Source organism: Eschrichtius robustus, chromosome 4 (assembly GCF_028021215.1).
Source record: "Eschrichtius robustus isolate mEscRob2 chromosome 4, mEscRob2.pri, whole genome shotgun sequence".
In the NCBI taxonomy this organism is placed as follows: Eukaryota; Metazoa; Chordata; class Mammalia; order Artiodactyla; family Eschrichtiidae; genus Eschrichtius; species Eschrichtius robustus.
In genome coordinates this window covers 99,451,958-99,479,584 of record NC_090827.1, presented here as the reverse complement: position 1 = coordinate 99,479,584, position 27,627 = coordinate 99,451,958, and the positions used below count along the sequence as shown (strand labels likewise).

The 27,627-nt window shown below is 36.4% G+C and overlaps 1 protein-coding gene and 1 non-coding gene across 3 annotated transcripts in view; one reads left to right on the top strand and one right to left on the bottom strand.

Moving 5' to 3' along the window:
• TBC1D19 (TBC1 domain family member 19) overlaps positions 1-27,627 on the top strand; it is a 160,147-nt gene that overhangs the window by 62,803 nt on the left and 69,717 nt on the right. For both annotated transcript variants that reach the window (XM_068542262.1, XM_068542261.1), the window contains 5 exons: positions 4,726-4,800; positions 5,992-6,055; positions 7,225-7,271; positions 11,167-11,277; positions 25,193-25,265. In XM_068542262.1, coding sequence (XP_068398363.1) covers positions 4,726-4,800; positions 5,992-6,055; positions 7,225-7,271; positions 11,167-11,277; positions 25,193-25,265 — 370 coding nt within the window. The remainder of the gene's footprint in view (positions 1-4,725; positions 4,801-5,991; positions 6,056-7,224; positions 7,272-11,166; positions 11,278-25,192; positions 25,266-27,627) is intronic.
• Positions 6,432-6,547, bottom strand: LOC137764499 (U5 spliceosomal RNA). Its single transcript, XR_011074001.1, has one exon. It is a non-coding gene; the product is annotated as a U5 spliceosomal RNA (small nuclear RNA).

Below are 27,627 nucleotides of genomic sequence, written 5' to 3'. Positions count from 1 at the left end.
AATTTTTGCTTAAATAATAGCATAGAAATAACTATGATTTTTTTTGAGCATTTAGTTTTGAGACTTAGGGCTTATTTATTCACCTCCAGAAATAGGACCTGAGAAAAATTAAGTATCTGTAAAACTGGAGCTAACGTGGACCTTCACATTTATCCAGTCCAACCTCTAGAGTTCATCTCCTTTTGGTGGAGAACTCTGGAAACAGGGAGTTCACAATTTCACTGACTTAACCCGTTTTGATTAAGTCCTCTTACTTGTTGGAAAGTTTCTTTCTCTTGTTAAATGGTTACATGCTCCTTATAACATTTACTCACTGGTCTGAGCTTTGTGCTTTATAGATAGAAAGCATTCAGTACATGTTGGTCAGTGAGACAAAGGAATGAATGAATACCACTTACTCAAGATTAGAGGTCTTGAGGGAACCTAAAGGATGACCCAGCTTAAAAGCAGCCACTTGCTTCATCTTGGATTTCTCCTCATTGTCAGGAAATCTTATTACTATTTCTGATGTCTGAGTAAATGATTTCTCTGACCATCCAAGACTTCTATGAAATGACTTCTGACCATCTGACTGAAGTTCTTGCAAGGCGTACCTTGGAAAAATCCTGCCAACCTTGCCTATTTTTAGGATTTTCAAGGAAGTGGTATGTGTTCTGTTGTCAACTAGAAGTTTTGATATACCTGGCTTCCTATTGCTTGCTTATTGTTTTATGTTTTCTTTGGTTTATGACATATAGACTGGTGTAGCCCTTTTGAACTTTTTGCAGCTTATATTATTTGTTTCTGTCTTATCCTCCCCACCCTCACTACAGGGATGCTGTTTCATTCATCTTTTAGTGACATGTGTTTAATAGGTGCACAATAAACATTTGTTGGATCTATGTCTTTTCATTATTTGAAAACTCAGCTGTTACCCCTCATTTCCCCCTTTTCTAGCCATAAAAATTTGATTTTTTCTGAATTGAACATCCTTTTCCTCTTTCCTTCTCTCAGTTTTAAGTTGTTCTTCTCTTCTGGATCATTTCCAAGTTTCCTTTTTTTTTTTTTTGGCTGCATCAGATCTTAGCTGCGGCACGCGGGATATTTCGTTGTTGTGCGTGGGCTCTTTGTTGAGGTGCATGGGCTTCTCTCTGGTTGTGGTGTGTGGGTTTTCTCTCTCTAGTTGTGGTGCGCAGGCTCCAGAGCACGTGGACTCTGTAGTTGTGGCACGTGGGCTCCAGAGTGCATGGGCTCTGTAGTTTGTGGCACGCAGGCTCTCTCGTTGAGGCGGGCAAGCTCAGTAGTTGTGGTGCGCGGGCTTAGTTGCCACATGGTATGTGGGATCTTAGTTCCCCAACCAGGGATCAAACCCGCATCCCCTGCATTGTAAGGCAGATTCTTTACCACTGGAAAACCGGGGAAGTCCCCATTTCCAAGTTTCTGCTTTAGTTGCGGAGCACAGAAAAAATGATAATTGAATAAAACTTTGTGCAGCATTGCTTCAGTTCTTAATATTCTTTTCCATTCTACTCTCAGGTGTTCTTTTAAAACGTTTCCTTATTTGTAAAATGAGGGTAATGATACATATCTCACAGGATTAATAAAATAACATATGTAAACACATGAAAATCACATAGCTCTGTTTCCTAAATTATTTTCATTCAGAATGCTTTCTTCTAATATCTAATTTCTTTTCTTTGTAACTTTTTTCTTAACTAGTTTCTCTATATATTACATGTAACATTAAATTTAAATTTGGTAAGTTGAAATACTTGGTAAAGTGGGATATCCATTTAGGAGAACTATGATTAATCACTTAAAATTTTACTTTATTGAAAACACCTGAAGAGAGGTTTTTGTTAGAAGAATTTTTTAAAGGATAAGATAAATATGTTTCAGAATATCTTATCAAGGTGTAATTATAGAAAGTATCATTCTATTTTAAATGGTCTTCATGTTTGAGTTTTTAGTAGGTTTTATGCTGTATTAAAATTGTGTATTGCAGTCTTGAAAATATGCACAGCGTATAAGCCACACATTGATGTCTGTTGTAACTTTAATTTTGTTTTTATATCTTAGAGTTATTTTCTTTTTATCAACTCAAGAGCCCTCTTATTAGTGGTTGAAAATGAGAATTTTTGGAATCATAATTCAATAGCTAGAAATTTAGTTCTTTATATAATAGGATAAGTAATACAAATTCAGGGATTGACTTCTTAATCTTTACGCAAATTTTATTTTTATAGTAATGACTGAATTAAAATTACAGTTTTTTAAATTAAACTTTCTCATACTTGCTCCCCCAACAATCTGGAGTTGGGGAAGTAAGTGACAGAAGGCTTATTAAAGGAAATTATTTTTAAGCTGAGATCTGAATGTTGAATAAGATTTATCTAGTTAAATTGGGGATAAGGATGTTGAGGGTGAAAGTGGGTTATATTTTAATAATTAAAGTTTGGTCATGAATAATGTACCCAAATGTATTTTAAGTCTTGGATCTAAGAGAACTTTTTACAGTTAAAAAAAAAAAAAGAGAAAAGCGAGAGAGTTGAAAATAAGCCAGTAAATGGAATTCGTTTTGGGGGTACTTCATGCAATTAAAAATTTTTATTAATTTTATTTATTTATTTGGCTGCATTGGGTCTTCGTTGCTGCGCGCGGCCTTTCTCTAGTTGTGGTGAGCGGGGGCTACTCTTCGTTGTGCTGTGCGGGCTTCTCCCTGCAGTGGCTTCTCTTGTTGCGGAGCATGGGCTCCTGGAGTGTGGGCTTCAGTAGTTGTGGCTCACAGGCTTCAGTAGTTGTGGCTCATGGGCTCTAGAGCGCAGGCTCAGTAGTTGTGGTGCACGGGCTTCGTTGCTGTGTGGCATGTGGGATCTTCCTGGACCAGGGATTGAGCCCGTGTCCCCTGTACAGGGCGCTCCAGGTCTGCCGGCGGTGGGGGGGATGGCCACTCAGGCCCTGGCAGGGCACCTGCGTTTCAGACTTCTCTGCAGCCAGGAGCCACAGCCGGGGCGGGGCCGGGTTGCCAGCCCGGGGTGGGAAGGGGGTGGGGTCACACGGTATGGGCAGTATTTCCTGCAATATGTTAAGAGTATTCTTTTATTCTTGAAAACCTATTTCTACATATTTAGTAAATTAAGCCTTAGGCATTTCACACAGCTCTGTATTCCTCCTATAGATGATTTTTTCCCTGTTCATTCGTTGCTTAGGCAGTTGTATCAGATTATTTTTAAATGCTTGCAACATAACTTAGGGTAAAATCTGTTCAATTATTGAGAATTTATTATGTGCCAGACAAAGTGTGATATGTGCTATGATAGGTGAAGGAAGAGGTGCTGTGAGAACCCATAAGCAAAGGTACCGAATATTATCTGGGATGAGGGGCCAGGTAAGAGAAGGCATAATAGAGGTAAAGACCTGAAAGGTGAATAAAATTTATTCAGATAATGTAGGAATGAGTATGTTGGGATGGGAGGAGGGCATGGAGGGTTTATTCCAGATAGAGAGTAATGTATTTAAATATGTGTATTAAAGAAGAAGCTCTGAATAATGATAGCTGTAGTAAAAGCTATCAGTTATTGAATGATTATTATCATTGTTGTGTCACAGTTCAAAGTACTTTAATCTTTATAACAATCACATAATGGAGCTATTATTATTATTCTATTTTTATTGTCTGGTTGTAACTGTCCTTTATGGATAATGTAATATATAGTTCTCTCCTTTTCTCCTCATTTGGTCTAAATTTTGGAGCTTTGGCATTATTTTATTTTGGTTTTAGTGAGTCAGAAGTGGTCTGTAGGCATATTTTAATAAAAAGACCAAAAAATTATGGCATTTTAGCTTGGCATTAAAAAGAATAATTTACTAAAATATGGTATATATGGAGAATCAATTTATGACTGACCATTAAAATTAACTTATTATTTCAAGTTTACAAGAAATGTAATAAATACTGTGAAAAAGTAGTAAGACCAATCCAGATTGTGACACATAAAAGACGAGTGGTCTGGACTCCTCAAAAAAGTCAATATGAAAAAGAAAAGGATGAAAACACTCTAGATTAAGGTACAAGGAAAGAGACATAACAACCAAATGTAATGTAATGCATTCAATTTTAATGGATCCAGGATTTTTAAAACTATAAAGACATTTATGGGGATAATTGGAAATTTTTTAATATGGACTAAATATTAGATAATATGAAATATTATTGTTAGTGTTTTTAGGTGTGACTGGTAATGTGGTTATGTAGGAGAAGGTTCTTATTCTTAGAAAATTCATGATGAAGTATTTAGGGTAAAATATCATGTTTGGAAAAATTATAACAATTTCTGTAAAATTTTATTTTACTAGGTCATTGATGGGATTCCTGAGTATCAAACATTTCTAAAATGCTTAAATCTAACTTACCTTTTTATTATCTGCTGTTTTCCTTTGTAATGTTTATCACCATCTGATTGTTGATTTATTTTTTTTGTCTATCTTCATTCCCATCCTCCACTAGAATGTCAGTTCCATGAGGACGGAGACTTTCTGTTATTCACAGCTTACTTCACAGCACTAAGGATAGTATCTGGCACATAGTAGGCAGTAATCAATATTTGTTGAGTAAACTAATGAATAAAGATAACCAATCTCAACCAACTTCACCATTTCTATATAACTCATAACATCTTTAATGTTTTAAAATCAGTTTTGGTACTGTTAAACAGAAATAATAATAGATTGTTCCTTATGTTTCAGGGAAGTTGGGAAAAAAGAATTTTGAAGAGTTTAAATAGTATGTGCACTGAACTGAGTATCCCATTGGCACGAAAGGTACTTTTTTTTTTTTTTAATTAGGGTATAAAAATTGCTTTACAATTTTTACAACGTTGCTTTACAACAAAGTGAATCAACTATTATGTATCCATATATCTCCTCCCGCTTGGACCTCCCTCCCACCCATCTAGGTCACCACAGAGCACGGAAAGTACTTTTAACATTTAAGTATTTTTTTGTGAATCAAGTACTAGGAAGTATCAGGAAATAACTGTCAGGCAGATTTATCTTTTTTTATTACTAGTATATCAGTTTGTTTTGAAACAAAAATCTGTAAAAGGCCAATTATGTGGATGTAGTTTATATAGGTTTCTATTATGTATGCTGTAGTGCTTTTTGTAATAAACCTATATCTTGAGAATAAATATAGACTGCAGTATAGGTGATTTGGAGATTTGTCTTATAAATACACTTTAAAGATTTTAATTACCTTTAGTCTCCTTACTTGAATGATTTGTCATCTCTGCAGAACTATTTAGATCTAATACTCAACATTTATCTGTCACTCTGGGCTTCGAGAGGGGAGAGGTGAAAAAGGAGAGAAAAGCCACTTGAGAAATATTCTGGATTCTTTATAGCTGCTCATGAGTAGGAGAGAACGTTTCTCTTCACTTCATTCTCCCAACCTGCTATTTATTTCCTGCTGTTGGACAGGATATAGTGAATGTACTTTGGATAATATCCAAGCACAAGTCACTGAAGGCACCAGAAGGATGGTGTAAAAAAAAAGATAAATTTATGTGAAAAACTGTCTAAGTATGTAGTATTGTATAATATACTGTCTTGCATATAGGAAGATGATGCTGCTGACTCAAGGTCACACTCCCTTGGCCAGCCCCCCTTGCAGTGCATTTCTGAGATTGCTGGATGGGGTAAGAGATGTAGTATGTGGCTGAGGAGCAGTTTTTCTTTGTGAAATTTTACTAGCCAGCACAGATCATTTACCTTCTATTCTTGGACTCATTAGCACCACATTGTAACTGAGCCACTGAGACTACGTATAATGTAATAGTTAAATAATGTAATTTAAGTGTAATTCCCTAAAAAAGCTAACCATATGTCATGAAATTATTTTTTCTTGTGTTATGGTAGCTTATTTAAGCTTTTAGATAAGGTATTGATTCTTATTTTTCAGCTGCACTGCTTAACTTCACAAAACAAAACCAATTTTAAAATTACCTTTTTTAGAGGCCAGTTGGAGAACAGAAAGAACTTCTCAATAAATGGAATGAAATGGGAACTGATGAGCCAGGTATATGTAAAACTCTTGTCAAAATGTGGTAGTGGGAAAAAAAAATTGCCTCCTTAATTGTGAATCCAAAATAACAATATTAACAATTTTTTTGGAAAGATAGCAACTTTCCCTCTCCACTAATTTACTATCATCTGATTTTTTTTGCTTAAACTTCTACTTTGCAGTTGAAAATTCCTAACTTTGGTCAGTGTTCTCCATTATTTTGAGGATATTTAAATCAGTTATCTTTTTTTAAAGCAGCAGTTGAAAACATTTTTATAAAAGAGTAAATTAAATCATTCAGTGGATTTCATAGACAAATCTTTTTCAAACTTTAATTACATTGAGATGTTAAAGATGGATTAAATGTGGAAAAGTTTGTTTTTGTTTTACTAGTCCTGCCAAAGCAAGGCCTCAAAAAATTTATTAAACACTCAGATTTGTTTCTCTCCACGAAAATCTTTAGTAAAAGGCAAGAGATTTACTTGATCTGAAGAGAAACCAGAGTATATGTGGAACAGTTTTAATGCTTCTAAAATGTTTTTAAGAATTTATTTTGGTTCATTTTAATGTTTAAAACTAAGTCAATCAATTTTATAAACATATAATGAGTGAGAACTCTAACATTTACTATGATAAACAGATACATATATAAAATTGTTTAGGTAGACATGTACATAATTCCTCACCATTCCTTCTTAAAAACAAGTTGAGGGAGGTGGGTACTGGGCAAGAAATTGTGCCATATTAAAGGGAGCAGTGTGTTACAGAAGTTCAAAAGGGAGAACAGTTCAATACAACTACAGGAATTCACTAAGAATGCATTGTTTGTATTCTAAGTACTTTGAGAATTCTCATATAGAATTCTCTCTTCTCATATAGAACTTTCATATTATACTGACATTGTTTTTCAATTCAACTACAAATAATCTATTACAAATTTATCAAAGGGGGGACTCTTTATTTCTGCTAGAGTATGTCATCTAGGCTGTCAAGGGAAGGGACTATCTTTTTATTTTTATTGGCCCAGTACTTAACACAATGTATGACAAATAACTGATATTCTGCAAATGTTTGAATTAATCTAGCTGAATAGCAACATATGAAAGAATCATTAAAATTTATTATTAATAAGAATTTTTATGTTATAATTGAAATTTTGTTTTAATCTATCTTATTAATTCTAGATCTAAGCCTTTTCAGGCCTGTTTATGCACCTAAGGATTTTCTTGAGGTAGGTTCTATTGACTAAATATATATATATATATATATATTAATGAGGTAAAAATGCAAAAGAAATGATGGTATAAGAACATCTCCAGGCAGAGGAATCACCATGTAAAAAGCCCCAGAGCCATTGAAGCGGTGGAATAACATGATTATATTATATTTGGAAATTGCTCTTGGAAAATACATTGGAGTGTGGAAAAATTAGAGGGAAGTAAATCAGGAAGATTTGATTAAAAAATAGTGACTGTAAATCATGTAGCCTGCTTCCTGGCACATATAGGTGCTCAGTGAATTGTTTCCTTTTTTACTTCCTCCCTGTTCTCGTAGTTCAGGCAAGGCATGATAAAGGTCTGAACTAAGAGAACAGCATTCAAAATGGAAAGAATTCAACAGACTTGAGAGATTTTAAGGAAGATTTGGGAACCGATTAGATCTAAGGAGTATGAGAAAAAAAGAAACAAACGTAAAGATAACCTTTAAGTGTCTAGATTGGGTAACTGGGCAGAGGTAACTTGCCCTTGAGATAGAGAATACAGGAGGAGAAACAGGTCCATTAGTGAAGATGATGAGCTTAATTAAGTTTGAGAGGCATATTGAGCATTCAAGTGGAACTCTTCAGTAGGCAGTTACAACTCACTAATTATTTTAATTCACCTGTTTTTGATTCCACTTTTTCTCTTGTACCTTACATGTAATCCATCAGCAAATCCTTTCAGCTTTACCTTTGAAGTATATCCAGAATCCATCCACTTCTTACTACGATCATTCCTATTTCACTGGTCCAAGCAGCCATCTCTTGTCTGGACTATTTCAGTAGCCTCTTAATTGCTCTTTCTGCTTCTAAGCTGCCCACCTAGAATCTGTCCTTTTGTTCTTAGCAGAGTTTCTAGAGGAAGACTTGTAAGTACAATTCTGAAGAAGCCACTCTTCTGGTATCCAGTGGCTTCCTATCTCCTTCTACTTAAAAACCAAAGTCATGACAGTGGCCTAAAACATCCTGCTTGGTCTGTTACACCACCACCTCTCTGAGTTCATCTCCTATTACTTTTTCTCCTGATTTGTTCTACTTCAGCTATTTTTGCCTCCTTGCTTTACCTTGGCTTCCGCCCATTTGTGAGGGCCTTTTGCTCCTTGTTTTCTCTGCCTGCAGTGCTTTTCCCCCAGATACCTGTGTGTACATTCCCCTCACTCCTTATGTCTTTGCTTAAATGTCACATTCTCAACATAAAGACTATGGTCAATAATATTGTAATAACTTTATATGGGTACAGATGGTTACTAGACTTACTGTGGTGATCATTTCACAATGTATGCAAATGTCAAATCACTTTGTAGTACACCTGAAACTAACATAATATTGTACATCAACTATTTTTCAATTAAAAAAAAGAACATTCATGGAAAAAATTCAAACACATACACACACACAAAAATGTCGCCTTCTCAGCAAAGCCTTCCCTGGCTCCCCTGGTTGGAACTCCTTATAGCCCTTTCCTACTTTGTTTTTCTCCATAGCATTTAGCATCATATAACATACTATTTTCCTATTTGGCTTATTGCCTGCCTTATCCTATTAGATGGAAGTTTTGTTCACTGCTGCAACAATTACAGAGTCAAGTCAGATAACTGAAAAGGCTCAACAAGACTTCACCCACAAGGATACACCCACATAAGGCTTTCTTTCAGCAAGAGAAAGAAAATACATGCAAATACAAAGAGATAGGAATTTCCAGACACATCTCCCAGGCCCCTTTCTCAGGTGCACAGGATGCACTTTGTCTTTGGGTTATGAATCTCCAAGGTACATGCAAGATACTTCAGTCTTGGGAGTCGAGGCACAAGTTTTCTGAGGGGTCTTTTATACCCCACTGGTAATTCAGATGTAAACCAGCAATCTGTACATTTTTTTCAATAAACAATGTAAATAAACTGATATGGAGTTCCTCCAGGGGACATTAAATAGCACATTATAAATGACTAGTTAGTGCATTTTACCCCATCTTGGCCAAGGGTTACTACTAGATGTCCAGGTATCCCTGAAGATAAGATAGAGCTACCATAAACCAGCTGCAGCTGCAAGATGATCCTATACTTAACTGTTCTCTCTCCAACAGGTAGAGCAGTGCTTAGCACATCATGGCTCAGTAAATGTGTTGAGTGAATGAGTAAACGAATGATTGAATCTTTCACATTTTATTTTTATTTCTTTTCTGAACCTATTGTCTCTGATACCAGTTTGCCAGCATAGAACATTGTTAGAAATTATTTCAGTCCTTTGAATTGTAAGCAGTATCTTTTTCACTTTAAAGAAAAATTACTTTGGTTTGAAACTGCCTTTATGGTTCTAGCATTATTTCTCTTAGCTTATTAAAGATTTCTCCCAAACTTTTTCCTTTTCTAGCACTTAAATTTCATGTAATTTTTTTATGGTTGTCTTTAACTATGTTTTCTCCTTAACAATCATAGTGGTCTGTGGCCTTCAGGACTGTTGCTGAATTGATCCTTTTATTAGTCATGCTGAGATTCTTCTTTAACTCAAGCAAATTTTCTATAATCATTTCCTTAGTTATAGTTTCTGCTTTTCTAATATTTTCTCTTTTCTATTGCCCACATATTCGTAGTTTCTTTTTCTTTTCAATTCTGTGTTTTTGAGTTTCCCATGCAAGTATGATCCCTTATTTGTGTAATTAGACTAAAATTGTGTTATTCTATATTAGTCTGTATTTAACACTGTTGATTCTTTGCTAAATCTTTTTTCTTTTTTTTTTTAAACAAATACCTTTGATATTTTTAGTTTCAATTTAGTGTTTGCAATTTTAGGAAACTCTTTTGGCCTTATAGCATATTCCATTTTATCAGCCATTAGTTATCAGTTTATGAATGCCTTCTTCAGATATGATAGTGTTTCTGTCATTCTAATCTCCTTCCTTGGATTCTTGGTGGTTTCTTTCCCTCAACAGTTTCAATTTTTAAATATTTTTGAAATTATTATTATTCTCTCCCCAAAATGTGTGTTGTTAGAAAAATAAGAAAACATATGTAAGAAGAAAATTTAAAACAAAAATTACTCATAATGCCATCATACAGCAATAAATACTACTTTACTGTAACTTTTTAATTTAATAAACATATTGTGATATTAATTGAGGTATATTACACTGTATTTTGTATGAATTAAACATAATTTATTTAGGTAATTTCCTCTAATGGAATGTTTAAGTTGTCTCATGTTTTTCTGTTTTATAAGAGAACAGTACTTCCTTGATGTTTTTTTCTGCACTATCTCTGCAAACAGCTTTAATTATTTCCATAATCATACTGAAAGAAGTGAGATTCCTAGAGTAAAGGCTGTGCAAATATCTAAGGTTTTTTTAATCTAGTTAATTTTGAAAAATATATAAATCCGTCTTTCTTATTAGCTTGGCTTCTGAAAAATGTTTTTTCCCTTTGGGTTTGGTTTAGCGGCAAAACCTTATGATGTTATTCACTGTCTTTCTATAAACCTTGTCAGTATCTGTTTTTAAAAGAGTAGAGTTGGTTCTGAAATTTTCCCTGGCAAATATTACAATCAAGCAATTTAAATTTTTCTGTCATTTTCCCTGGTAAAATATTATAATCAAACAATTCTTTTTACCATCAGAAAGTTTTTCTTTCTAACTAAATTTTTAATTTTTTAGTTTTATATGGTAGATCATCTGTTGGAATATTAAATTAAAAACATATTTATAGTATTTTAACATTTTAATACAATTTTATAGTTTTCAGAAAGTAATTAAAGTATATGCACAACCCAGATAGTTTTTAATCTTGTGATATATACTAAGATTATTACTGCCAATTTTATAAGTGTAAATAGTCAATAAAGAAACTAACCAATTATGTTGCATTTGTTTTTAAAGGTATTAATTAATCTTCGCAACCCAAATTATGAAAATGGTGATTCTCATAGTTTCAGGACTCATTTGGGTTTAATCCAAGTTCCTCTAAAAGTAAAAGACATCCCTGAATTGGTAAGTATAGGCATTTAAAAATAAATTAACATATTTTAGAGGACAACTATTAGAAATATATTATAGTGCAGCATATATCTAAAGCAGTAGGACAATCTGCTCATTAAATAAATGAATAAAATGAAAAGTTTCTTTTTTATTGTAAGTATGTTGTATAGAGAGTGAGTTGCTTTGCTAGTAGGATTAAAGGTGAGCTTTCCTTGACTTATAAATGCTTTTGCTTATTTCTTATTTTAATAAACAGCATAGATTCATAAGACAGCCTTGTTGGAATTTGGGTGCCTGATGTATGTCTATAAAACTGATTGAAACAAATTGTGAATTTTATAAAAAAATTTTTTAAAGAATGTACATGTCATTTAATTCACCCAACCTTTATTAAGCTCATAACATGGTGAGACACTGAGGGAGATAAAAGAACATAAGATGAGTTAAAGGCTGTCTTTGCTCTGGAGACTGTCACATTTTGATAAGGACATTAGTTTTAAAATAGAGTAATTATAGAAAGGTGGGAAGATTTCCTGATAAAGGAGTTAAGAAATTACCATCACTCCTTCTTTTGTTAATTACCCCAAAACGATAAGGAGCACAGAAATGTAAATACTGTCTTTGATGAAAGTAAGAAACAACTTGTAACTCTAAGCTTTAAAGTATTAAGATAGAGAGCTGATGGGAGAATGAAGAATGACGCAAACATGAAGATGGTCAAGACTTAATGCCTCTAAAAGGTGGGAGGTATGGATGACAAGTGTGACAGTAATCAATTTATTATCTTTCAGCTCCAAATCTACCTTTTTTAAAAATTGAAGTATAGTTGATTTACAATATTGTATTAGTTTCAGGGCTACAACAAAGTGATTCAGTTATACACACACACACATATTCTTTTTCAGATTTTTTTCCATTATAAGTTATTACAAGATATTGAATATAGTTCCCTGTGCTATACAGTAAATCCTTGTTTTTTATCTATTTTATATATAGTAGTGTATATCTGTTAATCCCATACTCCTAATTTATCCCCCTTTGGTAACCATAAGTTTGTTTTCTATGTCTGTGAGTCTGTTTCTGTTTTGTAAATAAATTCATTTGTATTATTTTTTTAGATCCCACGTATAAGTGATATCATATAATATTTGTCTTTGTCTGGCTTACTTCACTTAGTATGATAATCTCTAGATCCATATCTATTGCTGCAAATGGTAATATTTCATTCTTTTTTATGGTAAACAATATTCCATTATATATATATATACCACATCTTCTTTATATATTCATCTGTTGATGGTCACTTAGGTTGCTTCCATGTCTTGACTATTATAAATAGTGCTGCTATGAACATTGGAATGCAAATATATTTTCGAATTAGAGTTTTTTTCTTTTCCTGGTATATGCCCAGGAGTGGGATTGCTAGATCATATGGTAACTTTATTCTTAGTTTTTTAAGGAACCTCCATACTGTTTTCCACAACGGGTGCACCAATTTACATTCCTACAAACAGTGTAGGAGGGTTCCCTTTTCTCCCCACCCTCTCCAGCATTTATTATTTATAGACTTTTTGATGATGACCATTCTGACCAGTGTGAAGTGTTACTTCATTGTAGTTTTGCAAATCTGCCTTTTTTGCTCTGTTTTATTATACTGGAGCTGGACCGTATAAACATTTCTTTTTTGCCAACTAGCTTGATATTAGGCTTTGTCAATAGAGGATTCTGGAGGGACATTGCAAGACCAATAGCAGGACAAAGGGACTTTCCATGTACAGAAGCCAGCAGATCAGCAAACAGAAGACCCAGTAGCACTCACCTTGGCAGCCCTCAGGCAACCAGCTCCAGCCTGTACTCTCTGGCAAGGTTTTTCTTCACCTCTGGTCTGCACATTCCTGTGGCAGGCATACCCTCTCCTTAAAAGTCTGAATCTCAGTCTTGAGGGCGTTGGGGGGCCCTTTCCTGAGTTCTTAGTTCCTTCTTGGTTCACCCTCCTGCTTAGAAGTCATAGTTCCTTTCTGCATTTGCTAATTCTGTTTTTCCCCGTTCACATTTCTGGTATGGTTTCTATTTCTTGACGGGACTCTGACTGATACAAAAAGCCAGATGATTTTTCTCCCTTGAACTTTGGAAAGGATCAAGAATTGGAGACACCACATGTTATAGAGTCGCTGAGGAGACATAGGGCTGAAAGTGGAGATTGTGTGAAAGTCTGTATCAGGAGGGGTTAGACCCCCAGACTCTTCTCATCCTGCATATTCCGGTGACTCCTCCTCCCTCACAGAAGACCAGAGGTGTGTTAATCACTACAGAAACAGAATCAGAAAGGCTATAAACTCAGTGACCTCAGACATAGAGCTGAACAGGAATGAGGCACGGTATTGAAAACAGAGGAATTAAGTGAAAGTTGACCGAACAGTGAACTAATACCCTTGTCCCCTACCACCACCACTATGCCTGAGCAGTCTCTCCTTCTTCACCCTCCACCAACTTTAGAATGCCAGAGAAAAGGCTAACAGAGATTTGGAGAACCCTTACCGGGGGTGGGGGGAGAAAAAAGAAAAGAAAAATAGCTGGCTGGCTATAATTGCTTCACAGTGAAGTCCACCACACTCTGCCCAGTTCTCACAGACAAAGCTTCCAGTCAGTCGTTAATTGCCTCAACCCTAAATATAACTGACCAGCCTAGGATCTCCAGATACTTGAAATCTTCCAATTTTAAAGGCATAGGTCAAAACTAAAACAAATAAACAAACAAAAAAAAAAAAGAAGAAGAAATAGCCAATTTAGGGAATGAGTGCTTATTATGGCCACCAATTGTTATTTCAGGCTTGAATTTACATCTACACTCACAAGATACAATAGGCCAAAACCTGGTGCGAGGTTCATCTAGATTTGCAAAATGATACAGGACAGAAAACATGGCATGTCAATATATCACGTAGATCTTCACTGGAAGTCCTTGCAGCCAACCAGATGCTACTTCCTAGCCCCACAAGGAATGCATGCAATTGGAAGTGCCAAGGCTACATAGGCACAGTATAGGAAAGTCTCATATGCAGTAGGAACTATTTCTTATAATGCACATGAGCATAGCTTCCAAGTCCTCTCAAGAGGCACACCAGGTAGCTAAGGCCTGTGTTTTCCATTAGATTTTTATAGTCCACTTACAGTCCTCCATTTCAGATGTAATTTACCAGTCAAGGGTCATATTTTTTCAGTAAATTATATTGCTTAGTAATATAGCTGGCTTTCCTCTCCACAGTTTTTTTGTGTGATCCAGTATGTTTTCAGGTCAACAGTGCTGGGAGAAGGTAAACCCAAGGTTATCTTCACATGGACAAAGAGGTTAACCATTTCTCCCCAATCGAAGATGTAAAGCAAACATTAATATTCTCAGAGAGAAGATATTACTCATTAAACAAGAATAGAATTTCATTAAAACAGCAAAACAAAACATTAGAAAATGAAAAAACAACTTATAGGACTCAAAAATATGATATGCCAGAAAAAAAAAAATCAGTAGAAAGCCCAGGAAATCTCTATTAGAAGACAGAGCAAAAGCAAAAAAGCCAAAGAGTTGAAAAATAAAAGGGAAAAGTTTTTTTCTTAAATTAGAGGATCAATCCAGAAGGGCTAACACCTGACCAACAGGAGTTCTAGAAAGAGAAAACAGAGGTAAAGGAATTATTAAAAATTTTAAGAACTGAAAGACAGGAATCTTCATTGTGAAAAGGCCCACCCAGTACCCAATGCTGTGAATGAAAGAAGACCCAAGGCACCTGAATAGGAGAAGGCTAAAAACTTTTTATGGAAGAAAAACAGAGTATATATAAAGTTTCAAGCATCTGACTGCTCAGCAGGAAGACTGAAAGCCAGAAGATTTTTAAGTAAAGCCTTTAAAAATCTGAATGATTTCAAGCCTAGAATTCTGTATGTAACCAACAGTCAATCAAATGAGAAGTTGAAATAGACATTTTCAGATGTATGTGATCTCAAATATTTACTCTTATTAAGGGAGCTATTGGTAGAAATGCTCCAAAACAAGATCAAAAACAAAAAGAGCAAAACAGAGGATCCAGGCAATGGGATTCCAACCTAAGAGAAGAACAGTTTCCAAAATGACAGTGAAGAGAGTTTCCAGGGCAAAGTTTGTGCAACAGGACCACAGCAGAGCGATTCCAGATTGGAGCAGAAGGTTGGAGGGTTCCAGGATGAGTGCCTGCAAGAAAAACACCAAATGTAAAGATGATCTGACAGGTTTAACCACATGCAAAATTGTATTGTGGAGGGTCTTTTCAGAGTTGTTAAAGGGTAGAGGAAGGAAGTAAGTGATTACAGAAAATTGCATAAGTGAAAAAATGGTTTAATTATAAACTGTATGAAAAAAATACATATTTTAGGAAAGGAAACATATTAATAGCATACTCCTTGCCTCAGCAGTGAATAATTTTTAAATAGTAATAATAATGTAAACTCTTAATATGGATTTAATCAAGAATTGATATATACTGATAATGGAATGATGGAGGGAGGAAAAGAGAATGTACATGAGCTAAAAATCCTCATTTATCATAAAAAATCAGTAGATATTTGAAACTGATAAATTAAAAATAACAATATGTACTTGTTACTTGAAATATGGGTGTAAATACCAGAAAAAAGCTAAAAGTGGTTGTTCCTGAATAGTGGGCTAATTATGATTGCATCTGTGTGTGTGTGTTGTGTGTGTGTGTGTTGGGGAGGAGTGCATAAATAGGGAACTGCTGTTTTGTTGTCATTGTTAAGTCTTTTAGCTGATTTGACTTCTATTTATTGCCTGTAAAGATAGTATAGTGTGGTGGTTAGGTGATTAGATTCTGAAGCCAACTAACCTGGGTTTAAATTCTTGCTCTGCCACTCACTGGCTGTGTGACCTTGGGCAAGTTTTTCTTAACCTTGAGCTTTAGTTTTCTTATTTAATATATGGACAATAGTATCTTTTTTTAATATAAATTTATTTATTTTCATTTTTATTTATTTTTGGCCGCATTGGATCCTTTTTGCTGAGTGCGGGCTTTCTCTAGTTGCGGCGAGCAGGGGCTACTCTTTGTTGCGGTGCGCGGGCTTCTCATTGAGGTGGCTTCTCTTGTTGCGGAGCATGGGCTCTAGGCGCGCAGGCTTCAGTAGTTGTGTCTCGCAGGCTCTAGAGCACAGGCTCAGTAGTTGTGGCGCATGGCCTTAGTTGCTCTGCGGCATGTGAGATCTTCCCAGACCAGGGCTCAAACCCGTGTCCCCTGCATTGGCAGGTGGATTCTTAACCACTGAGCCACCTGGGAAGCCCTGGACAATAGTATCTCATAGAAGTGTTGTGCAGATCAGTAAGTTAAGATATAAGTTATGGGTTGAATTGTGTCCCCCCCAAAAGATATGTTGAATCTTGACATCCAGTACCTGTGAATGTGACCTCATTTGCAAATAGGGCCTTTGCAGATGCAATGAAATTAAGATGATGTCTTACTGGAGTAGGGTAGGCCCAAAATCCAATGTGACTGCTGTCCTTATAAGAAGAGAAGAAGAGACACAGAACAGAGACACACAAGGAGAATGTCATATGACAGGCAGAGACTGGAGTGTTGCATCTATAAGCCAAGGAACACCAGAGATTGCCAGCAATACCAGAAGCTAAGAGAAAGACATGGAACAGATTCTCCCCTAGAGCCTTCAGGAAGAGCATGTTAATATCTTGATTTTGGGCTTCTAGCCTCCAGAACTGTGAGAATGAGTTTCTGTTGTTTAAAGCTACCCAGTTAGTGGTACTTTTTGTACCACTGGCAGCCCTAGGAAACTTATATATAAATATAAAGCATATAGATGGTCCTTGGAAAATAGTAAGCAGTATATAACTATTAAACATTACTACTACAACTTTCATTAAAAAATAATTTTTAAGAAGTTATTTTTAAAAGATGTTAGAAGCCCTATTAGTAGCTGTTTATACAAAGTGATATGGCTGTACAGAAGAGGAAGTGACAGATTCTTTTCCTAGAGGTGGTGGGAGGTCTTCTCAAAGGTACTGCCATGTGAAATAGTTTGAAGGAGTTTGCTAGCTAAAGAAACAGGGAAAGGATAATGTATGAAAAGGTTTAGCATGTGTGTAAGTGGGGCTAATTATGCCTCTGTCTGTCTGAGGGGACCTGGAGCTGGTGTGGATTCATTCTTAGCTGTTGGAGAACCAAAAGCCTGTGGCAAATTTTTTCAAAATTGTGACTATACCTAATGTCTGCAGGCATGAGGGATAGTTGTCCCCATGTTTCCTCAACCATGTGACCTGGTGATAATGAGTCTGACCTGATGATGCATGGTTTATCTGTAACCCTGATCTGTCTGTGTGAATACTGAACTTGGTGAGACTCAGTGAGTCTCATATGATGCCTCAATAGATGGCCCTCAAACCTAGTTCACAGTGTTAGAGTTAGACTTATCCATATCAAAAGGGACCCACGCAGCCTGGAGGTAGCTTTGGAGGGCAGGGTATCGGCGCAGGGAGCCTGCTGAACTCCCAGGCCTGTTCCCTGCCCTCCAAGCCCCCCCCACCCGCCTTGGCCACATTGGTCTTTGGAGGCATAAGAGGGAGGCTGGGGAGATCAGGAGAGGCAGGCGGGAGGGGCCCTCCCAGACCGGAAGAGCAGAAGAGGAGAGGAGTGGAGGGCGTTTGACCCGCCCACTCAAGCCAGGAAGTCTGCTGGGCTCACAGGTGAGGTCACCTGCTCTCTGAGACCAGGGGAAGGGCACACCTACCTGGGCCCCTTCTGTTCCTTGAGCCTAAGCCCCACGCCCCACAGCCCCCAGGGCCTTTTCCAGCCTTGTGGGTCCTAAGTATAGTCCCCGCCCACTGCCCAAACCTTGCCCTTGCTTAGGCCCTGCACTCCACAGCCAAGACCTTTCCCCCCGTTTTTTTTCTTTTCCCTCCTCTTTTTCACTATTGCGGTACTGATGTATCTTTTGGTTGTTGATTCATCTATATTTTTATTTTTGTATTCTTTCTAACATATCTTAATTTCCTAGTCTAATTTTATTTTTTACTTTGCTATTATTCTCTTTTTTTTTTTTTTTGCCGCCCCACGCCACTTGCGGGATCTTGGTTCACGAGCCGGGGGTCGGGCCAAAGCTCCTGCAGTGGGAGGTCCGAGTCCGAACCACTGGACTAACAGAGAACCTCAGACCCCAGGGAATATTCATCGGAGTGAGATCTCACAGAGGTCCTCATCTCAGCACCAAGACCCAGCTCTACCCAGTAGCCTACAAACTCAGTGTTGGAAGCCTCAGGCCAAACAACCAGTAAGACAGGAACACAATCCCACTCATTAAAAAAAGAAAAAAATGAGATGGCAAAAAAATATGTCACAATGAAGGAGCAAGGTAAAAACCTACAAGAACAAATAAACAAAGAGGAAATAGGCAATCTACCTGAAACGGAATTCAGAGTAATGACAGTAAAGATGATCCACAATCTCGGAAATAGAAATGGAGGCACGGATTGAGAAAATACAAGAAAAGTTTAACAAAGATCTAGAAGAACTAAAGAACAAACAAACAGAGATGAACAACACAATAACTGAAATGAAAAATACACTAGAAGGAATCAATAACGGAATAACTGAGGCAGAAGAACGAATAAGTGAGCTGGAAGACAAAATGGTGGAAATAACTGCTGAGGAGCAGAATAAAGAAAAAAAGAATGAAAATAATTGAAGACAATCTCAGAGACCTCTGGGACAACACTAAATGAACCAACATTCAAATTATAGGGGTCCCAAAAGAAGAAGAGAAAAAGGAAGGGTCTGAAAAAATATTTGAAGAGATTATACTTGAAAACTTCCCTAACGTGGGAAAGGAAATAGTCACCCAAGTCCAGGAGGCACAGAGAGTCCCATTCAGGATAAACCCTAGGAAAAACACACCAAGACACATTTTAATCAAACTAACAAAAATTAAATTCAAAGAAAAAATATTAAAAGCAGCAAGGGAAAAACAAAAAATAACATACATAGGAATCCCCATAAGGTTATCAGCTGAGTTTTCAGCAGAAACTCTGCAAGACAGAAGGGAGTGGCAGGATACACTTAAAGTGATGAAAGAGAAAAACCTACAACCAAGATTACTCTGCCCAGCAAAGATCTCATTCAGATTGGATGGAGAAGTCAAAACCTTTTCAGACAAGCAAAAGCTAAGAGAATTCAGCACCATCAAACCAACTTTACAACAAATGCTAAAGAAACTTCTCTAGGCAGGAAACACAAGAGAAGAAAAAGACCCACAAAAACAAACCCAAAACAATTAAGAAAATGGTAATAGGAACATACATATCGATAATAACCTTGAATGTAAATGGATTAAATGCTACAACCAAAAGACACAGACTGACTGAATGGATACAAAAACAAGACCCATATATATGCTGCCTACAAGAGACCCACTTCAGACCTAGGGACACATACAGACTGAAAGTGAAGGGATGGAAAAAGATATTCCATGCAAATGGAAATCAAAAGAAAGCTGGAGTAGCAATACTCATATCAGATAGAATAGACTTTAAAATAAAGACTGGTACAAGAGATAAGGAGAGACACTACATAATGATCAAAGGATCAATCCAAGAAAAAGTTATAACAATTATAAATGTTTATGCACCCAACATAGGAACACCTCAGTACATAAGGCATATGCTGACAACCATGAAAGGAGAAATCGACAGTAACACAATCATAGTAGGGGACTTTAACATCCCACTTACACCAATGGACAGATCAACCAAACAGAAAATAAATAAAGAAACATAAGCTTTAAATGACACAATAGACCACATAGATTTAATTGATATTTATAGACCATTCCCCCCAAAAGTGGCAGAATACACTTTCTTCTCAAGTGCACATGGAACATTCTCCAGGATAGATCACATCTTGGGTCACAAATCAAGCCTTGGAAAATTTAAGAAAATTGAAATCATATCCAGCATCTTTTCTGACCACAACGCTATGAGATTGGAAATCAATTACAGGAAAAAAACTGTAAAAAACACAAATACATGGAGGCTAAATAGTGCATTACTAAATAACCAAGAGATCACTGAAGAAATCAAAGAAGAAATTAAAAAATACATAGAAATAAATGACAACGAAAACACGATGACCCAAAACCTCTGGGACACAGCAAAAGCAGTTCTAAGAGGGAAGTTTATAGCAATTCAATCTCACCTCAAGAAATAAGAAAAATCTCAAATAAACGATCTAACCCTACACTTAAAACAACTAGAGAAAGAAGAACAAAGAAAACCCAAAGTCAGTAGAAGGAAAGAAATCATAAAGATCAGCAAAGAAATAAATGAAGTAGAAATGAAGAAAACAATAGCAAAGATCAGTAAAACTAAAAGCTGGTTTTTGAGACGATAAACAAAATTTATAAACCCTTAGCCAGACTCATCAAGAAAATAAGGGAGAAGACGCAAATCAATAAAATTAGAAATGAAAAAGGAGAAATCACAACTGACACTGCAGAAAAACAAAGGATTATAAGAGACTACTACAAACAATTATATGCCAATAAAATGGACAACCACGAAGAAATGGACAAATTCTTGGAAAGGTACAATTTTCCAAGACTGAACCAGGAAGAATTAGAAAATATAAACAGACCTATCGCAAGTAATGAAATTGAAACCGTAATTAAAAATCTTCCAACAAACAAAAGTCCAGGACCAGATGGCTTCACAGGCAAATTCTATCAAACATTTAGAGAAGAGCTAACACCGATCCTTCTCAAATCTTCCAAAAAATTGCAGAGGGAGAAACATTCCCAAATTCATTCTACGAAGCCACCATCATCCTGATACCGAAACCAGAGAAAGATATCACAAAAAAATGAAAGTTATAGACCAGTATCACTGATGAAAATAGATGCAAAAATCCTCAACAAAATACTAGCAAACAGAATCCAACAGCACATTAAAAGGATCATACACCATGATCAAGTGGGATTTATCCCAGGGATGCAAGGATTCTTCAATATATGCAAATCAATCAATGTGATACACCACATTAACAAATTAAGGAATAAAGACCATATGATCATCTCAATAGATGCAGAAAAAGCTTTTGACAAAATTCAACACCCATTTATGATAAAAGCTCTCCAGAAAATGGGCATAGAGGGAACCTACCTCAATGTAATAAAGGCCATATATGACAAACCCACAGCAAGTAGCATACTCAATGGTGAAAAACTGAAACCATTTCCACTAAGATCAGGAACAAGACAAGGATGTCCACTCTCACCACTCTTATTCAACATAGTTTTGGAAGTCTTAGCTGCAACAATCAGAGAAGGAATAAAAATAAAAGGAATCCAAATCGGAAAAGAAGAAGTAAAACTGTCACTGTTTGCAGATGACATGATACTATACATAGAAAATCCTAAAGATGCCACCAGAAAACTTCTAGAGCTTATCAATGAATTTGGATACAAAATTAATGCACAGAAATCTCTGACATTCCTATACACCAACAACGAAAAATCAGAAAGAGAAATTAAGGAAACACTGTCATTTACCATAGCGACAAAAAGAAAAAAATACCAGGAATAAACCTGCCTAAGGAGGCAAAAGACTTGTACTCAGAAAACTGTAAAACACTGATGAAGGGAATCAAAGATGACATAAACAGATGGAGAAATATACCATGTTCTTGGATTGGAAGAATCAATGCTCTGAAAATGACTATACTACCCAAAACAATCTACAGATTCAGTGCAATCCCTATCAAACTACCAATGGCATTCTTCACAGAATTGGAACAAAAAATTTTACAATTTGTGTGGAAACACAAAAGACCCCGAATAGCCAAAGGAATCTTGAGAAAGAAAAACAGAGTTGGAGGAATCAGGCTCCCTGACCTCAAACTATACCACAAAGCTATAGTAATCAAGACAGTATGGTACTGGCACAAAAACAGAAATATAGATCAATGGTACAGGATAGAAAGCCCAGAGATAAACCCATGCCCATATGGGCACCTAATTTACAACAAAGGAGGCAAGAACATACAATGGGGAAAAGACAGCCTCTTCAATAAGTGGTCCTGGGAAAACTGGACAGCTACATGTAAAATACTGAAATTAGAACACTACCTAACACCATACACAAAAATAAACTCCAAATGGATTAAAGACTTAAACGTAAGATGAGACACTGTAAAACTCTTAGAGGAAAGTATAGGAAAAACACTCTTTGACATAAACCGCAGCAAGATCATTTTTGACCCACCTCCTAGAGTAACAGAAGTAAAAGCAAAACTAAACAAATGGGATTTAATTAAACTTAAAAGCTTTTGCACAGCAAAGGAAACCTTAAACCAGACAAAAAGACAGCCCTCAGAATGGGAGAAAATATTTTCAAATGAAACAACAGACAAAGGATTAATCTCCACAATACACAAACAGCTCATGGAGCTCAATCTCAAAAAGACAAACACTCCAGTTAAAAAAATGGGAGGAAGACCTAAACAGACATTTCACCAAGGAAGACATACAGATGGCCACGAGGCACATGAAAAGGTGCTCAACATCACTAATTATTAGAGAAATGCAAATCAAAACTGCAATGAGGTATCATCTCACGCCAGTCAGAATGACCATTATCAAACAATCTAGAAACAATAAATGCTGGAAAGGGTGTGGTGAAAAGGGAGCCCTCCTGCACTGTTGGTGGGAATGTAAATTGATACAACCACTATGGAAAACAGTACGAAGTTTCCTTAAAAAACTAAGAATAGAACTACCATATGACCCAGCAATCCCACTACTGGGCATATACCCTGAGAAAACTGTAATTCAAAAAGAGTCATGTACCACAGTGTTCATTGCAGCACTATTTACAGTAGCCGGGACATGGAACAAACCTAAATGTCCCTCGACAGATGGATGGATAAAGAAGGTGTGGCGCATATATGCAATGGCATATTACTCAGCCATAAAAAGAAACAAAGTTGATTATTTGTAGTGAGGTAGATGGACCTTGAGTCTGTCATGCAGAGTTAAGTAAGACAGAAAGAGAAAAACAAAAACACCATATGCTAACGCATATATATGGAATCTAAAAAAAAAAAAAAAAATGGTACTGATGAACCTAGTTGCCGGGCAGGAATAAAGAGGTAGACATAGAGAATGGACTTGAGGACATGGGGTGGGAGGGGGAAGCAGGGCAAAGTGAGAGTAGCATCGCCATATATACACTACCGAATGTAAAATAGTTGGCTGGTGGGGAGCAGTAGCATAGCACAGGGAGATTGGCTCTGTGCTTTGCGATGACCTAGATGGGTGGGATAAGGAGGATGGGAGGGAGGCTCAAGAGGGAGGAGATATGGGGACATCTGTATGTGTATGGCTGATTAGCTTTGTTGTGCAACAGAAACTAACACAGTATTGTGAAGCAGTTATACTCCAATAAAGATCTATTAAAAAATAAATTAATAAAATAAAATAAAATATTGGCTATATCCCCTGTGTTGTACAATATATTCTTGTAGCTTATTTATTTTATATGTAGTAATCTATATCTCTTAACCCCCTATCCCTTTCTTGCCAAAAGGGAATTTCTTGAAACTGAAATTTATTAACTCTAAAGAGAAGTTGCTGACTAATTCCTGTTCACTAATTCAGTGTTGTAGAGACAGCAGGTGGGAACTAGAACTCAGTAGTGTGGTTCACTGTTTACTGACTCCCCACTGTTATGTGTCACTTAGCACTGTGCTAAGAACGGGAGGTGCAAATGTGTGTAAGAGATAGTCTCTGTCTTCCAGGAGCTTCAGGCTAATGAGGAGATGGACAGTAAAAAGATAATTTCAATATGGTGTGATTATATGCGTTGATAGAGGTTGAAAAAGGGTAATAATACATGTTAATAGAGAAGGAAATCTGAGATTAGGGCCCAGGTCTACTGACATAGAGTAAAAAATATCCAAAGCAGTGAATTTTTACCACTTGAGTCATTAAAAATTGGTAACATAAGTTGCAGTGCTTCTTAAAAGTATAGATTAAAATTAGTTTAGTTAAAAATTGAAATATAATGGCAGTTATTTAAAATTGATACAAAAATGAAATGTGTGTATGTTAGGCTGAATAACTGTCTTATGAGGGACACAAATAACTTAAATAATCATAGATAATTATGAAGGATTAAAACTAATTCCATTTTTTAAAGGAGAAGGAAGTTTGGTTTTGGCAATTAGAATAGTAACAAAACACTGAGGCAAATATTAATAGAAATATTTAATTACTTAGGGAATAAAAATAATGTGAATACTATGGGGTTGTTTTTTATATATTTATAAAACAACAGACAAACATGATTACTTTCCTTAGACATTAAGGAAGTAGTAGAGGAAGTCTGGAGAATAAATCTAATTTATTCTTATTTTAGCAGAGTACCTGATAGTCTAATTTTACTTAAAAATTAATTTAAGTTGTTTTGGATATTTGCAGTGTTTATTTGATTAAGAGCTGATTGAAGTACAGTACCATAGAAAGCACAGATACAGAATTATATTGGTAATTTTAGACAATGAATTTAGAAAATAAAATTGCTAAGTGCTACATATGCTGTATGTGTACGTATGTTTCAGGAGAGATTTAAATTTTATTATTCTTTCCTCAGAATAATTATTCCTTACTTTTACTGATTAGTTTGTTACCTAAAAAGGGAAAATTTGGACTAAAGCATTACTATTTAAAAGTTCAATAATATTCTTTTCTTCTTTAGATATTTGAATGAAGCAAAGATTTATTTTACATTGTGATTTTCATTTAAGTTGATGTTTAGGTGAAGGTGATTTTTTAGAATAATGTGTAGCAAAGTCTGAGATGCATGGTAATTCTGTGTGTTATTTTTCAGAAAGAATTCTTTGTGGAACTTGGCTTAACTGCAGGACAACTTGGTGTAGATGACTCTACACAAGTGCCTCCTGGTTAGTATTTCTCCCATATGGCATATACTAAATGAAAATGAGAGTGAGGTTAAGGTTTATCTTGCCATTTCCAAATTAATCTAGTAACTTTTTAATATCTGACAACTAACATGCTTTTTGCCTCTCTTTGGTTACTATTAATTATTGAATAGAATCTTGTATGTTACAATTATTAGAGTTCAACTAGATTTTGTCTCTTTATCTGAGGGTCTTTAAAATAATTTTGAAAACTCATTAGACATATGTAAGTCATTTTGTTGGCAAAATTCTAAGAGAATGGCTCAGTAAATTTGCATGAATTGGACACATCTAATTAAATTACCACCCAGATAAATAAACTGAAGCCCCTTCCTGCCATCTTTCAATCTTTATCCCCTGTGTCAAGGATAACCACTATTTTTCTTGTTCAAATCTCATCTCTTGCCTCCTCACACTGTCCCTCCCCCTCCTGCTACTCCCATCCCCACTTCCACACACATGTGTGTTCTCTCTCTAATCATACTTGAGAAACTGCTGCAAATTTTTCAAGTGTCCAGATTGATGGCTCTACCTCCTCTAAATCTTCTGCATCATGATCATCACCATCACCATCATCTTTAGAGGATTTCAGCAGATCTTCAAGTTCCTTATTGGTAAGGGTTTCTCTACACTCTTCTGTGTGTTCCTCAACATTGTCTTCGATCATGTCAGAGAAGCCTTCCCCGCCAAACTTCCCTTGCAACATTCAAAATACTACTGACTTCTGCATCAGTAGTGGAGAAGCCCCTGAAATCACTGATCACCTCACTCCAGAACTGCCTCCAGCATGCATTGTTGCTCTCAGGCCTTAAGGCATCTACAGCCTCTGCAGGAAGCAAAACTGCACCTGCAGTTGTGAAGCTCTTTCGTAAATCGATAATGCTGCTCAGTCAGGGTTAGCATCAGGGGCAGCACGAAACCTCCTGAAGGCAAAGTAGGTGTTAATTCACCTCAGTGCGCTGCTGTGGGAGACAGGAACATCACGTCCACATGCTCGCCAGTGAAGCAGAGAACATCAGTTATGAGGAGGACCTTGAATGGCAGCCCCTTCTCTTCATCCCTTTACTTAAGGAATGAAGCACTGATGGAACCTCTCCAAGAACAAAATGGCCATTGCCCAAGCCTTCTTGTATTGCTAGAACATGGGCAGGCAATTTTTGTTTTTGTTCTTAAGGGCCTGGGGATTGCTTGCTCAGTAGATGAGGCCTGGCTTGATCAGGTGACCTGTTGCATTGCCACACAGCACCAGCCTAAGGTGATCTTTCCAGGCCCTGAACCCTGGGGCCTGCTTTGCACTCTTATGGATATAAGTACGATTGGGCATCTCCTTCCAAAACAAGCCCATTTCATCACAACTGAAGATTTGCTCTGGAAGGTAGCCATTCTCTTCTATAAGTTTTTTGAGCTCTTCTGAGAATGCTGAAGCTGCCTTGGCATCAGCCAATGCTGATTCTCCCATGATCTCTAAGTTCTTGAGGCTGTAGCACTTTACATAGTTAGCCAGCCATCCCTTACGAGCCTTAAACTCCTTCATTCTCCTCAACCCCGTCACAGTAGTATTCACAGAGGCTAAGTGCTTTTTCACACATCATTTTGCCATGAACAGGGATATGCTTCTGTGACATGTCCTCCAGCCACATACTTGACGCCTTTGCAAGCATTTTGTCATGAACGAGAGACCATTTTTGCTGTTGTAGGGGCAGCACAAACACTTCCACAAATTTCAGCTTCTTTCTGCTTTATTTTGCAAATGCGCAGTTTGTTCTTAACTGACCTCATGGCCCACCTTGGCAAGAAATATGCCACTTTTCAAAAGATCTAAGATTTTAATTTTCTTGTTGAGAGATGGCACTTAACGCTCCCTCTTAGCCTTTGAGGGATTGTTTAGCTTTTTAAAAAATTATTATTATTATTATTTTTAACATCTTTATTGGAGTATAATTGCTTTACATAGCTTTTGAGGGATTGTTTTGACCACTTAATTGCTCTTTAGGAGCCATTTTTCCACAGAAACAAAGGGTGCACACAACGTAAGTGACAAATAAACGAGACACAAAGTGAACAATACTCAAACACAAGTGCTGGAGACTGAGGATGCATGAAATGGCAGGAGACTACAGCAGGGTATGCCAACACATCAGTTCATTCACACAGATTCAGTGTAGTGCTTGGCACACAGCAAATTCAAGTTTTGCTTTTTGGAACTTTCTGGAATTTGTTTTCAAATGTTTTCAATCCGTGGTTGGTTGAATCCACAGACATAGGAGGCTGACTATTATCAGTAGTGCTTCTGTGAATATTCTTGTGTAAGTCTCCTGGTGCACATAGGTATGCATTAAGATGT